Source organism: Sturnira hondurensis, unplaced genomic scaffold, assembly GCF_014824575.4.
Source record: "Sturnira hondurensis isolate 20B ecotype Veracruz unplaced genomic scaffold, ASM1482457v3 Scaffold0011880, whole genome shotgun sequence".
In the NCBI taxonomy this organism is placed as follows: Eukaryota; Metazoa; Chordata; class Mammalia; order Chiroptera; family Phyllostomidae; genus Sturnira; species Sturnira hondurensis.
The window spans coordinates 975,611-988,669 of record NW_028084511.1 but is presented as its reverse complement, the minus strand read 5'-3'; the positions used below and the strand labels follow the sequence as shown (position 1 = coordinate 988,669).

The 13,059-nt window shown below is 43.5% G+C and overlaps 1 protein-coding gene across 1 annotated transcript; it reads right to left on the bottom strand.

Moving 5' to 3' along the window:
- Window positions 1-725: 725 nt before the first annotated feature.
- LOC118996935 (membrane-spanning 4-domains subfamily A member 8-like) lies at window positions 726-11,506 on the bottom strand. The gene is made up of 6 exons (XM_037060599.1): window positions 11,151-11,506; window positions 9,383-9,426; window positions 6,081-6,140; window positions 4,907-5,022; window positions 1,361-1,462; window positions 726-1,191 (listed from the first exon to the last, which is right to left on the bottom strand). The coding sequence occupies exons 1-6, from the start codon at window positions 11,504-11,506 to the stop codon at window positions 1,087-1,089; spliced, it is 783 nt and encodes a 260-aa protein (XP_036916494.1). The 3' UTR covers window positions 726-1,086.
- Between the last annotated feature and the right edge of the window lie 1,553 nt (window positions 11,507-13,059).

Sequence of the window (13,059 nt, the reverse complement as noted above, 5' to 3'; positions counted from 1 at the left end):
TCCAGAGGAAACTTCTTAAGTAAAGTCAGCAACTAAAAATAGATAAAGGGTAAAGTCATGCTCTTTATGTAGCACCAACCACCAGCAAAGAAGTTATTGTCAGGCTTCTGCCATAGAAGAAAATTTGATGGCACCTGGACTTTAGAGGTTACTGCCATAATCTGTTGTCACGTAACCATTTGGAAGCCAATTGGTCATCATGGATAACAATATATAAGTTAATGTCTGCAAATCTGGAAATTATAGACATAGTCATTTCTCTTTGAATTTGTGCTTATCCTTCCATGTATAATGATATAGTAGTATCGCAATTTTGGAATATATATTAGGACAATATTCTTGAGAACTATTGTATCATGGTACCCATGTATAAAAAATGATCATGATAGTGGATGACCCACTGTCTCCAAAGATCTTCTCAACACTGCAGTTTCTTATTGCAGAAAACCCAACAACAACAACAAACAAAATAAATCCCCTACTCTGTCCTTAAATGCTCCAACAATTGTTGATTCCTCTTCCAGACTTGTTCTCTGCTTTCCCCATCACTGCCAGAATAAATCATTTGCCTCTTCCTCTGTACGCAACGCTACCTTCTGCCTCATGTTAGAGAAAGTTGCTTGCATTTTGGTCTGTTTTCTGGGGAAAAGTTCTTTGAAGTCAAGGGCTTGGTGTGTTCACCCATGTTCACCATTGCTCTGCCATAAAAGAGACTTAAACATATGAAATCTTGGTGCATATTTATTCAATGAGTGAATGATGGAAAGAATGAAGCTTTGGCTATTTAGACATTTATTCCTCTAACTCCTAAGCCCACAAGGAAAGCACATGAATACATGCACACGATGTCCCCACACCTGGCTACCCTAGGGAGGACCCCTTTGTTAAAATTCACTTGAGATTCCTGACTCCTTTTTAATAGAGGCGCAGCACAATTTACTAGCCTGAAATAAAAGGAGTCCAGGGTGCACACAATTAGACAGACATGTTGCTTAGTTTCTCAGGGACGAAAAAAGCTAAGTTTCAAGAGCATGAAAAGGGCAGATTTTTTTGACCCCAGTGAAAGATGCTTCCAGAGCCTTTGGCCTATTTGGAGTGCTGCATCTCACTGGAATAAGATGGTGGCAAGTTCTCTGGTTCTGGGTTGGACACTTGGTTTGACACGTAGACGGTCTGGTAGACCACGGTGTCCTGGAAAACACAAGCACAGGAGGTGCTCTGGTGAGAACGGGGCATGCAAGGATGCCTTTACACATTGCCACACTCCAATGGTCCTGAGCAGGAAGGGGAAGCCTGAAGATCCCTCTGCTTCCACCCTCTCTGGGGCATCTTTCCACCCACTGAGGATCTTGGGACTCACATAGGAGACCACTTGGCAGCCGAAGTGGGCACATGTGGAGGCAATGAAGAGCTCTAGGAGGCTGAAGATGAGCAGCATGCCAGAAGTAGTTTTGCCAGGGATCTGGAACCAGAACAAATCAGGAGGTTATTAGTGTTGCCCTGGGAGTCCGAGGTCTGCCTCAAAGTATGTCTCTGTGATGGATGATGGGTCTGGCTTTGAAAAAGTCCTATAACCTTGTCTCATGTCATTGATAAAATATCTCACCAGGTTTGGGTGAGGATCGAACACTACTGGTGTTTGTCACGAAAAAGTAGTCATTTGTTTTAGGGCAACACCTTGATATCTTATTTCAGGAACAGGGGATGAGACCTAAGGTGTTGTCTGGAGTGAGTGAGAAAGACAAAATGTTTTTTGTAGAAAGTGAATAGAAATTTGGGAGCATGAACAAGCAGCGGAAAGGAAAGTGAGAGGGTTAGAGGAGAAAGACTGACCAAGCAACAGGATGGGAGGTAAAGCCTGCAGACAAAGGCATGTGGTATGTGAGGTATGTTTGATCTTCAGTCTTTGGTAGTTGTCTGGGCTCTGATATAAACCTCCACCATCCCTCTGAACCTTTAGAGAAAGTGAGCCAGTGAAACAACCTTCCTGGCTTCTGACAGAGGCATTTTGTGGAGTGAAATAATTCATGCTGAACTGAATTTAGGGAAAAAGTCAGTTCAAAGACCCCCATGCTGAACTAGTTCAGCAGTAGTAGATTTCACCTAAGGACCAGGCAACTTCTAAGCCCTTCCCCACTCTTCTCCGAAAATACCCAGGAGAATGGGGTCTGTTTCTGTTTCAGGAGAGAGAGTTAGGGTTGAATTCACTTTATTCTTTAAAGGACAAGAATGAGTAATCCCCCAAATCATTAAGATTCCAATTATAGGAGAGGATAAATTTGAAAGTGAACATGTCTGACACATGGTAGGTACCAAACAAATGTTTTTTATTATGATTTTAAAAATGGCGTGCATGACAGCTAGCTGCTCAGAGAATCCTCCCTTTTGGAGAGAACTTCCTGAGCAATGTCCTTCTCTTCCCCCTAAATTTAGCAAGTATTTATTAAACATCTGTTTGGTATGAGTGTCTAAGAACACATTTTAAGAGACACTATCTGATAAGGGAAAAGGCAATTTAGGTACAGATTATAATTCACATCAGACATGATAAGAGCTACAAAAGAGTCAAAAGATTGCCTGGGGCACTGAGGAGACAGAGATCCCTGCTGAGGGCAGGACTTAGAGACAGGGATGTAGGACAGGGTGTCCAGGCAAAGGGAAATGCAGGGCAATGATGTCTTAGTCCAGGAATCACAGAAGGTTTTGGAGGAGGAGCCTTTACAAATGATGCTGGACCTTTTGAAATGTGTTTTTAACAACCAAATTCTTTATAAATAATACTTTCTAATGGGAGAAGGGTTGGGGGATGCATGAAAACAATGAAGGGAGTTAAAAAGTACAAATTGAGAGTTTTAAAGATAGAGGCAAGTAAATTAAAGTACAGCATAGGGAATATAGTCAATCATATTGTAATAACTATGTGTGGTATCATAATGGTATTGAAATAATTGGGGCGGTTACCTCATAAGGTATATAAATATCTAATTACTATGTTGTACATCTGAAACTAATATAATTTTGTATATCAACCATAATTTAAAAATAAAAAGAAATGTTCCACAAGGCAGAGGGGGCTCCTCAAGCAGCTTAGAAGATAGTCATTATCTGGTGAGTTTTCATTTATGCTTGTTGAGTCGTTGGGGCTCCCCATCTCTTGGATCATCATTTGCAAAGCTGTAATGAAGCCTAGCTGTCCTTGTTCAGATGTTGTACTGAGGCCAGAGGTGGGGAGTGGCTGGGATTTCCAACATCATTAGCAGAACTGAGATTAGAAGCCAGTCGGTGGCAGCTCCAGCTGGATTCTGGATGCACTGTAATGGTGAGAGCCACAGGACTGCCTGAGGCATTGGTGGCAGGGGCAGGAGACATAGAGAGAGGTGATGATTTCACTGAGTTTTTGCCTCGAGTGACTGGTAGGATGCAACTGCCATCAATGGGGAAAAGAAAACCCAAGAGAAGGTTTGGGATGAAGAATCTGGAGATCAGAATTGGGTATGTTAATTTCAAGATGGTGAGGGGAGAACTGGATTCAAGAGGCTGAAGTCTGGGAGACAGGGGTGGGGAGGCATTGTCATAGAGAAAGTGTTTCAAGTCACTGGACAGGATAAGGTTGCCAAAACAGTGAGTAGAGAGAGAAATAGAAGAATGAGGACAAAGCCAGAGAAAATGATGAAAAGTAACAGCAATGGCGACAGACAGGAGAATGATCATTATGAGTGTGGGAACACCAGCTGCAGGGCCTGGAAGCCACTGGGAGGTCTCCAAATAAAATTGGGGACCTTGAGCAGAGGAGGCTTTTGGAGAAGTGAGGCTGAAAGTGTGGTTAGAGTCTGTTCAAGAGAGGTTTTGAGGGGAGAGAGTGAGGCAGACAATTCTTTCTTTTCTGCTGACTTGGCCACAGACCTAGGGTGGTAGCTGCAGTAACTGAAAGGTAATTTGTTTGTTTTTGAAGATGAAGGAAAGAGAAGGGTATGTAGATGCTGATGAGAAGCTGTAGCAAAGGTGGGAAGTGGGTGTAGAAGAGAGGGGGGGACAAGAGAGAGGGGAGAAGCACTAGCAGTGATAACCTTGAGTGGGCAGGGAGGACAGGGTGTAGTGCAGGGGGAGTCATTGTGTTTACACGAAATTCATCTGTAGCTTCACTTTCTAATCCAGTAACCAGGAGTCCCCTGAGGACTTGAGATGTGATGTAAATGCAAAACACACACTGGATTTCAAAGGCGTGGTCCCCAAAATGCAATATATTGAATTAATAATTTTTTACATGGATCACATATAGAAGTGAGAAGTTTGGATCCACTGGGTTAAATAAATGTTATGAAAACTAACTTCACTTGTTCCCTTTTTTCATTTTACAGTTGAGAATTTGATTATTTAACATCACAGTCATGGCTTATGTTATATATCTGTGGGATGTCACTGGCCTAGAATCTGAGATGACTCACTCATTTATGCATTTTCTATGTCTGCTTTCACACGGGCTTGAGTAGTTGTTACAGAGACCAGATGGCCAGCAATGCCTTAAATATTCATCCTCTGGTCCTGTACAAAAGACCATTGCTGACACCTTTGTCCGTAGTAATGAGAGAGAAGGACCCTGTGAGAAGAGGTGCAGGTTGGTGGGTACCTGTGTGTTATATGTAGGACTGCATTTAATTCTTTCTACAGTGTCAAAAAGTAGGTACTGATTAAAAGTGTAGAAACTAAGACTAAGAAAAGTTACATGCTTAAAGTAACACAGCAATAAGTCTCCAGGCCAGAGACTTTAAACTGTGTTGTGATTCTAGCAGCACCTCTGTTTGCTGTAGTTCCTGGTGAAGAAGCTTGGGGGGTCAGTGCCTTTCAGAGATTTTCTAAACCCAGTGGAGCTGCACCCAGGAGAGTGCTGGTCAAGAGGGATACTCACCAGTTTCCTGTCGGAGTCAATAAATTTGGAGTTGACACATATATCTACGATATAGGCACAGATCCCAGCACAGAAAAGATCGCACTGAGGATGTTCATGCCCACGCAGCCCTTCAGCTGAAGAAGACACAAAGGGTCAGGGTGAGAGAGGAAGACTATTATAGCGGAGATGAGCAGAGTCTCAATAAACATTTCTTAATGTGAATTTTGGGAACTCTAGACCTGCGGCAAGTAAGGAGGTGTTCTCTGCAAAAAAGTTTGTGGGTAAATGGAGACTGAAAAAAACCGAATCAAAGTTAAACAGGTCTGATGTGCAAGACCTGCCTCAGATCCTTTAAGGAAAATGATTCAGTCTTCCAGAGAGGGGACTATTAAATAGTGACTTTTCCCACTGAGTTTGCCTAATCGTCTTTCTGAAGTTTCTGGTGGGACAAGTACCCCAGGATAATTCTTGGGACATACTTGACCTAATTTATTCTCTGGGAGTTAGGAGGGAGATTCAGCCCCAGTGTCTTGGGATGTGACAGGTTCTGATGCTCCCCAAAGTGGGCCAAGGGTAGAAAGTCAAGGCCAAATTAGAGCTTCCCTTTGGAGATTTTCACATAGATCTTATGTGGTGTGGCACCTGCCCTCTCAGGGGCCCCTTGCCCTAGGTAACCTGCTGTGGGAGAAAGAAAGGGACTTTCTTGGACCTTCGTTCGGGGACCACAGAGCCTTGATCATTTGATTCATAGACCCTGATTGGTTAGATTCCTAGGGAAGCTGCTGCCTGAGCCTGCCCTGGCTTCCCTGTAGAAGTGTCTGGAGGTTGGCTGTGTGCGCTGCAGGCAGTGTCAGTGCCCTGCTCTGCTGGAGGGGAGTCCTGTGCCCCAGGAAGTTTTCTGTCTCTTCCTGTAAGATCCTCTGATTTTCTCTCTTCCCACACCCTGTTGCCTTAACAAGGTAGCTGTATTTCTCTCCCTCCCCCTGAATATTCTGGACTCTTTCCCACTGTGACTTGGCCAGGTTGGCGTGGTCCTGCATGTGAGTATGAGTGAGCATGCATGTCAGTTCCTTGTGTCTGCTTATAAGTAGGTACAGGGATGGAAGAGGGAGTATGTGTTACCTTCTTTCCTTTGTAGTGTGTCCCTGCTATAGTTCCACAGCTGGGAGAGCCCATCCAGGATGTGACTTACCACACAAGGAGAATTTGGCTGCTTCTCTGATGCTACTGACAGGGATCCTGAAATGATGAACTGGCAGAGAAGAGAGAGTTTAGAGAGAGGTCAATGGTCTGGTCCCCCCTTCAGGCTCCAGGGATTATGGTCACACACATAATTCTCTCACACATCCTAGGTTCCTCTGTTGGGTGTTCCAGCTCAACATGGGAAAAAAACCCGAATGAATGAATGAATGGATGAATGAGGAAACTGTTTTACACTAGACAGCAGGGCATTGAATTGGGATAAATATAAATATAGATTCTAGGATAGAGCCAGCTTTAAATTCTAGGACCCAGTTTTAAATTCTAGTGTGAAACTCATGTGATCTTGGGCAAGGTACTAATTTCTCTAAGTGTATAGTTTCTCATGTACAACATGAGAAAAACTGTATGTCTTCCTCCTAAGTGTCATTGTCATTAGATAATTAGTCTCTTGAATCTGATATTTGTCATAGCTTGCCCTCGGTAGGTCTTGTACACAGTAGGCATTTAGAAAGTTTCTTCTTTCCATATCTTTTATTTCCCCACATGCACAACTTCTTGATCTCCTCCCAAAATTTCAGTCAGGCATGGGGGGCTGTTGTTGAGACAGGGAAGAGATTCCCTAACATTGTCCTTGCCTGTCTATAATTTAATGAATCTCAGTAACTTTTGGTTACTGAGATGTATGTTGCATTTCTATGGTGCTGAACATCAAACACGAGACCGGTGGGGTCCATTGTGTGCATGTACTTCAGCACTCATGCTCTGCAGGCACAGTGGCTGATGGGATGCCCTGCTGTCACTAATGGTCTGAGAGGGCCTTGGCCAGTGTTTAATGAAACATTTGCTGAGCCCTACATGAAGTGCTTCCAACCTTGCCTTATTTAGCTGCACAATGGCCCATCAAGCACTATTACTATTCCCATTTTATAAAAGGGTGGGCTGAGGCTTGGAGATTTCAAGTAACACACCTGACACCATCCAGCAAGTAGCAGATATGGGAATCAAATCCAGGTAGTTGGCTCCAGATGTCATGATCTTAACCCTCATTGTACACTCCCTCCCCTTCAGAGTAGATGCATGGCCCATGTAAGGGGAATGGGTGTTCACAATGAAAACTTGCTCTGGCTGCCTGACCTTCTAGCGGGAATGGCAATTTTCCTGTAAGTGAATAATAAGTCTCAATCTTATATTCCTGAGTTTATGGAGACTTGATGGGGAGTGAAGGAAACAGAAGGTTGGACTTGTGATGTTCCTGCTGGTCCCTTTGAGGAAGCCAAGGAGATAGGTCTTGGTTTGTAGGAAGACATTAATGATTCCGAGGAAATAGAAAGATAGACCTGGAGCCAAGAAGGCAACAAAGAGAAAACTCCTTGCAGAAAAAGGGAAAGGGGGTGTCATGAGGGCTGCTGGGCCCTGAGCAGCATCCTGGTGGAAGAAGAGATGGCCACTAAGGCATCTGAGATACTGGGGCAGCCACAGGGCACTTAAGAATATGAGATATGAGAGACTGTAGTGCTCAATAGCAACTGCTCTGTGTCTGTGGTGCTATCTTCTCCGTGACCTCAAGCCCCACTGCAGCCTGTTATGCAGACACAGGTGCCTGTGGCTGAGTGGAGGCATTTGGGCTGAGTTCCCAGTCTGGGTCTGTGTAGAACTGAGAGGCGACTTCAGCCTCAGAGGTGAGACATGAATGGGAAGAAGAGAAAGCCAGCGCCAGACAAAAGTGTTTCCAAGAACATAAGTCCTGCTGTTTAACAGATGCTGTATGTGCAGGAGGGTGACAAATGACTCCAGGCTCTTTTATAGCACAGGCTGACTTGGTTGATGCCCAGGTTAGTCTGGAGTTGTGCTATTTGTGAGAAAAGTTGCACTGAGTCACAGATAAGTGTGTGATTCTGGAGACAGAGTGTGTTATAGCAGGGAGGTAAAGGAGATGGGTGGTGGGAGGGAGGAGAAGGAGGGACTGTGAGTGGCTGTGTGTGCAGGAGGCAGGGCACTGAGGAGATTGCAAGAGAATCATAAAGGCGAGACCCTGGAGAAGGGAAAGGACTTGAGGTTCTTAACTTTTTAAGGGTTACCAATCACCTTGAGAATGTCACAAAAAGGATGGACCTTTCAAGTAACAGATAATTATGTAATGTACAAAATATTTTGCTAAAAGTGGGACTCTGAGGCTATCGGTGGATTCCAGGTTGAGTCCCCTCTTAGTGACTCTTCTTTGGCTGGTGATCCACTCTCAACAAGTGGTGGAAATGTTTCCCTCCTGAGCTCAGGCCGGGGGCCTGCACTGCTCAACACTTGAGTAAAATCCCGAATGCATCGCTGTTTGTGTGAATTAGGAAAGATGCTGCCTCTGGGCTGATGACCCAGAAAGTTTATTGACTTCTGAGGTGAGCTAGTCAGGAAAGGTGACCAGTCTGGGTCCATGGAGCCTTACACAGCTGTCACTTGGAATTTTGAGCTGAATTGCATCCCCTCAAAATTCATCTTTTGAAGCCCTAATTCCAGAATGCAACTCTAGGGATGGTTCTAGATGCATGATGGTTGGACTTATGATTTTGTTGACTTTACAATAGTGTGAAAGTGGTATGCCTTCCGTAGAAACTCTTCTTTAGATTTTGAATATTCATTTTTTTCTGGGCGGGCAGTATGCAGTGAGATACTCTCCTGTGATGAAAGACAGTGGCAGCCAGGTAGAGCTCCATGTCAAATGCTCTGTCAGAAGGGTGAAAAACCCATACGCTGCACAGTGCAGTATTTGATGCATTTTTGACTTAGGATGTTTTTAATTTATGATGCATTTATTGGGACATAACCCCATTGTAAGCTGAGGAGCACCTGTGTTTGAGGGTAGGACCTTTAAAGAGTTGGTGGACATTAAAGGTTGTCACATGGCTGGGCCCTAACCCAATATGATTGGTGTTCATATAAGAAGACACATTAGGACATAGGCCCACACAGACCATGTGAAGACACAGGGAGGAAGACGACCCTCTACAAGCCAAGGAGAGAGGCATCAGAAGAAAGCACGCTGCTGACACCTCCATCTAGGACTTCTAGCCCCTAGAAATGTGAGATAATAAATGTCTGCTGTTGAGCCTCCCAGTCTGTGGTATTGGTTCTGGCTGTGAAGCAGACCAACGTTCTTAGTGAACAAGGCCTGAGCTGAGTTCACAGCCCACATGCTCTCTTGCCTGGAAAAGTCCTGCAGCAAAGTACACAGCTTGACAAGGTGGCCCTGAGTGTGTTGTCAGTTTTGGGAACTCACTTGCAGGGTGACTCATTACTTACCGAGATACCGCCCCAGAAGGCACAGCCTATCACAAAGGAGACAGCTTCATAGCCCACAAATAGGGTGGTCCCCAGGATGCTGCCAAGGCCGAAGTGGAGCAGCCCAATCAGGATCTGGAGGGCCTGTCAGGGGAACCACAAGCTGAGACCTGTGTTTCTGTGGTCAGTCCTTTTCCCCAACACACTCCCTTGCCTCCTTTGTATTTTTAATACATTTTCTCTTGGTTAAAAAACCAATATGGGAAATGTAAAAATGAAATGAAAACTTCCCGTAATCTCTCCTCAGTTAGAAATAACAACCACTTGCACTTTGGTGCATAACCTTCCATTAACTTTTCAGACACCTGCACTGATAGTACAAAACAGCTCTGGAGCAGGTGGCACAGAGATATTGCAGGTCAGATCGTTTCTATGTTTTCATACTATACACAGCACTGTGATGGACATCTTTGCAGATAAGTCTTTCTGCTCACCCCATTTCTTTGGGATATTGTTTTGAATGGAGTTTTATCTGGCTCTCTTTTATCAAATTGATATTTTGAAGTTCCATTCTCCAGGGCCTCAGAACAGGTCCTCATTTGTTCATAGGATTGCTTAGGTGTAATTAGGTAACATGAGATGTATTCTGATAGGGTTGTCCCTAATCCTCTAGGACTGCTATTTTTTCAAAAGAATGCCATGTGAAGAGACACACATGCACACAGGAGAATGCCAAGGTTGGAGTTATGCTGCCTTAGGCCGAGATCACTGGAATATTGGAGACTGGCCAGGGCAGATCCTCCCCTTGAGCCTCAGAGGAAGCATGGCCCCATGGATACTGTGATTACAAGCTTCTGGCTTCCAGACTGTGATACAGTAAATGTATGTTGTTCTAAGCCATCCCATTTGTAGTACTATGTTATGGCATCTCTAGGAAGGTACTATATATTAATGCCCAAATGGTATGTATACACTCATATGTATATATGTATATGTGTATATACTACAAATTTGGCAGTGAATACAAATACATTATTTCCGTAAATTTGCACAGTTGGTGGTAAATTATATGTAATATCTACCTCTAATTACTTTTGCATTAATGATATAGCTCAAAGGTAGGTTCATATTATTATGAAGGAGCATTTTTAAAAATAGCTCCAAAATTTCATTCTTGGGTATATAATACATTGATATAAACAGTATTATAGTGATGGATATTTTGGTTGTTTCCATTCTTTTCCTATCATAAACCATGGCCGCAATAAATAACCTAATGAATGCCATATTTCTCATGTGCATGGAACTATGGTCCACAGGACAAGGTCTCAGAAATGGAATTATTGGGTATTTTAAAATTTGGCAGATACAGTTAGCCCTCCATACAGGTTATATTTATCTATATTTCCATGAGTGGTATATGGAAGTGTAGCTAGAATATGAATCTGGGCAGCCTGGATGAGAATCCTTGTGTGTCATTACCTAGCTGTTTCCTGCAGAAACAGCAGCTGTTTCCTACCCTGTCCTACTCAGGGTAACCCCTGTGAGCTCTTATTTTGCTGCCATCAGGCAAAGATTCCATTCAAGGATGTTGGCTTTAGACTCCCCCTTTTGGTCACTTGCTGCTCCATTATCTTCCAGAGGCCACATGATCAACATGGATTCTTTGCAACAGGAAAAACCTTTCAATTTTCTCCTTCTTTGTTGCTTTTCTTTCTCTTTCCTAAAATGCCAAACCTAGAAAATATGAGGCATCATACTGAGGCCCTGGTGATGTTCCACTGCTGACCTTCTTAATACTCCTGAGTTTGGCAAGGCTGGGTCAGCTCCAGCTCCACTTGCTGTCCGTTCCTGTATTTCTAACCCTTCTCTCTCCCCTGAGTCCAGCAATGTGGTCCCCAGACTGTGGTGTGAATGCTCACTTACCCCTAAGGTTTTGCCCTCTTTGAAGATTCCCTGGGCTGGTGGTGCACTCGCAGGTGTCTGCAGGCCAGATTGGTTCCCAGGACTTAGGTTGACTTGAGGCTGGTTGTGTGGATACAGGGTCACCTGAGTCGTGCTCCCCGGGATTACAGAATGTGCATTGTGGGGTGCTGCCATAAACACAGTATTGGCCATGGGTTCTGCTGAAGTCATTGAATTCATGCTGCTAAAAATAAATGCAATTGAACCATCCTTCACATGTGCCGTGATGTTTACATTGAAAAAGAACTTTGTCTTCATTAACTCAGTTAAGCACTGCAGTCCTTTAAAGGGAGACAACAAAGGGCCTACAGACAGGACCCTGAATGTCAACATGCCTTCAAAGAGTTAAAAGTCAAACTAAAAAGTGCACCCTCCTTAGCGATGCCAAATTTAGAAAAACTGTTTACCCTATGGCAGCAGAAAAATAGGAAATGGCAGTTGGAGTTCTCACCCATAAATTAGGTGTGACTGTAAGGCCAGTAACTTACTTCTCAGAACAACTAAAACCTCTGCAGCTGGCTGGCGGCTTTGTTTTCTTAATTTTTTTCAAAAGTAACATAGTACATAATTTATAAAATAACATTTTAATATTCTCAAATCAAACACAGTATTCAGTAAATGGTCACGTATCTTCGGTGTCTATGCATGACCCACCTCTTTGGAGAAACATTACATGTTGTAAGAATCATTTTTGTTTTACAGAAAATTTGTCTCCAGTGTGCTGCAGGCTGCGAGTTGTTTATTACAGAGGGAGAAAGATGAGTGGAATAGATTCTGCAGTTTAACTATGAGGGGATGTGGTTAAACTACAGAAGTTTTTTTCTACTGCATAGTTTTCTTCTACATTTTAGTAGAGGAAAAAAAAAATCATCAATGCCCTGGTTGTTGTGCCTCAGTGGATTGAGGAACCGGCCTGTGAACCAAAGCATCACTGGTTCGATTCCCATTCAGGGCACATGCCTGGGTTGCAGGACAGGTCCCCCAGTGGGTGGCATGCAAGAGGCAACCACACATTGATGTTTCTTTCCCTCTCTCTCTTTCCTTTCCCTTCTCTCTAAAAATAAGTAAATAAAATAAAAAATTTAATCGAAAGCTAAGTAGATAAATTAAGGATTCCAGTATAAGTCTTGGGATATAGATTGTGCCTTTGTTTGTCTGTTTTCTAATTGTTTCATTCTTGACACTATTACAGATGCTCCCCATTTTACCCCCCTCATTTGCCCATCTCTCCACCCAGCCTTTACCACACTGGTGTCTCTGTCTGTGGGCTATTCATATGTGTTCTTTGGCTAATCTCTTTACCTTCTTCTATCCAGTCCCCCTCTCCCTCCCCCTGAGATTGTTACAAGCTGTAGCAGCCACTGCTCTTTTAGTAAGAGAGGCCAATAAGCTCACCCTAGGGCACCATCAGAGGTTCAACACCCCCATCAAGTACACACAGTGTTAGAAATCAAAGCACTTCAGTAGCTCATGGTGGTGGGAAGGCTACATAGATACTGTAACAGGAATTAAAAACCTGATACAACACTGATAAACCCGGCTTGTTACTGTAACTTGATTTTTTTCTCTCTCAGAACTAGAGCTTATGTGTTAAAGTTTTTTATTAAGTACACTTTACAGGAACCAACAGTCTCAGTTCCTGTGTAAACCTCAGCAGCAGCCTGATTTCAGGACCCCAGGAATTCAGCTCATAAGAAACCAGATGGCCAACTCAAGGATGATGGCCACAAGGA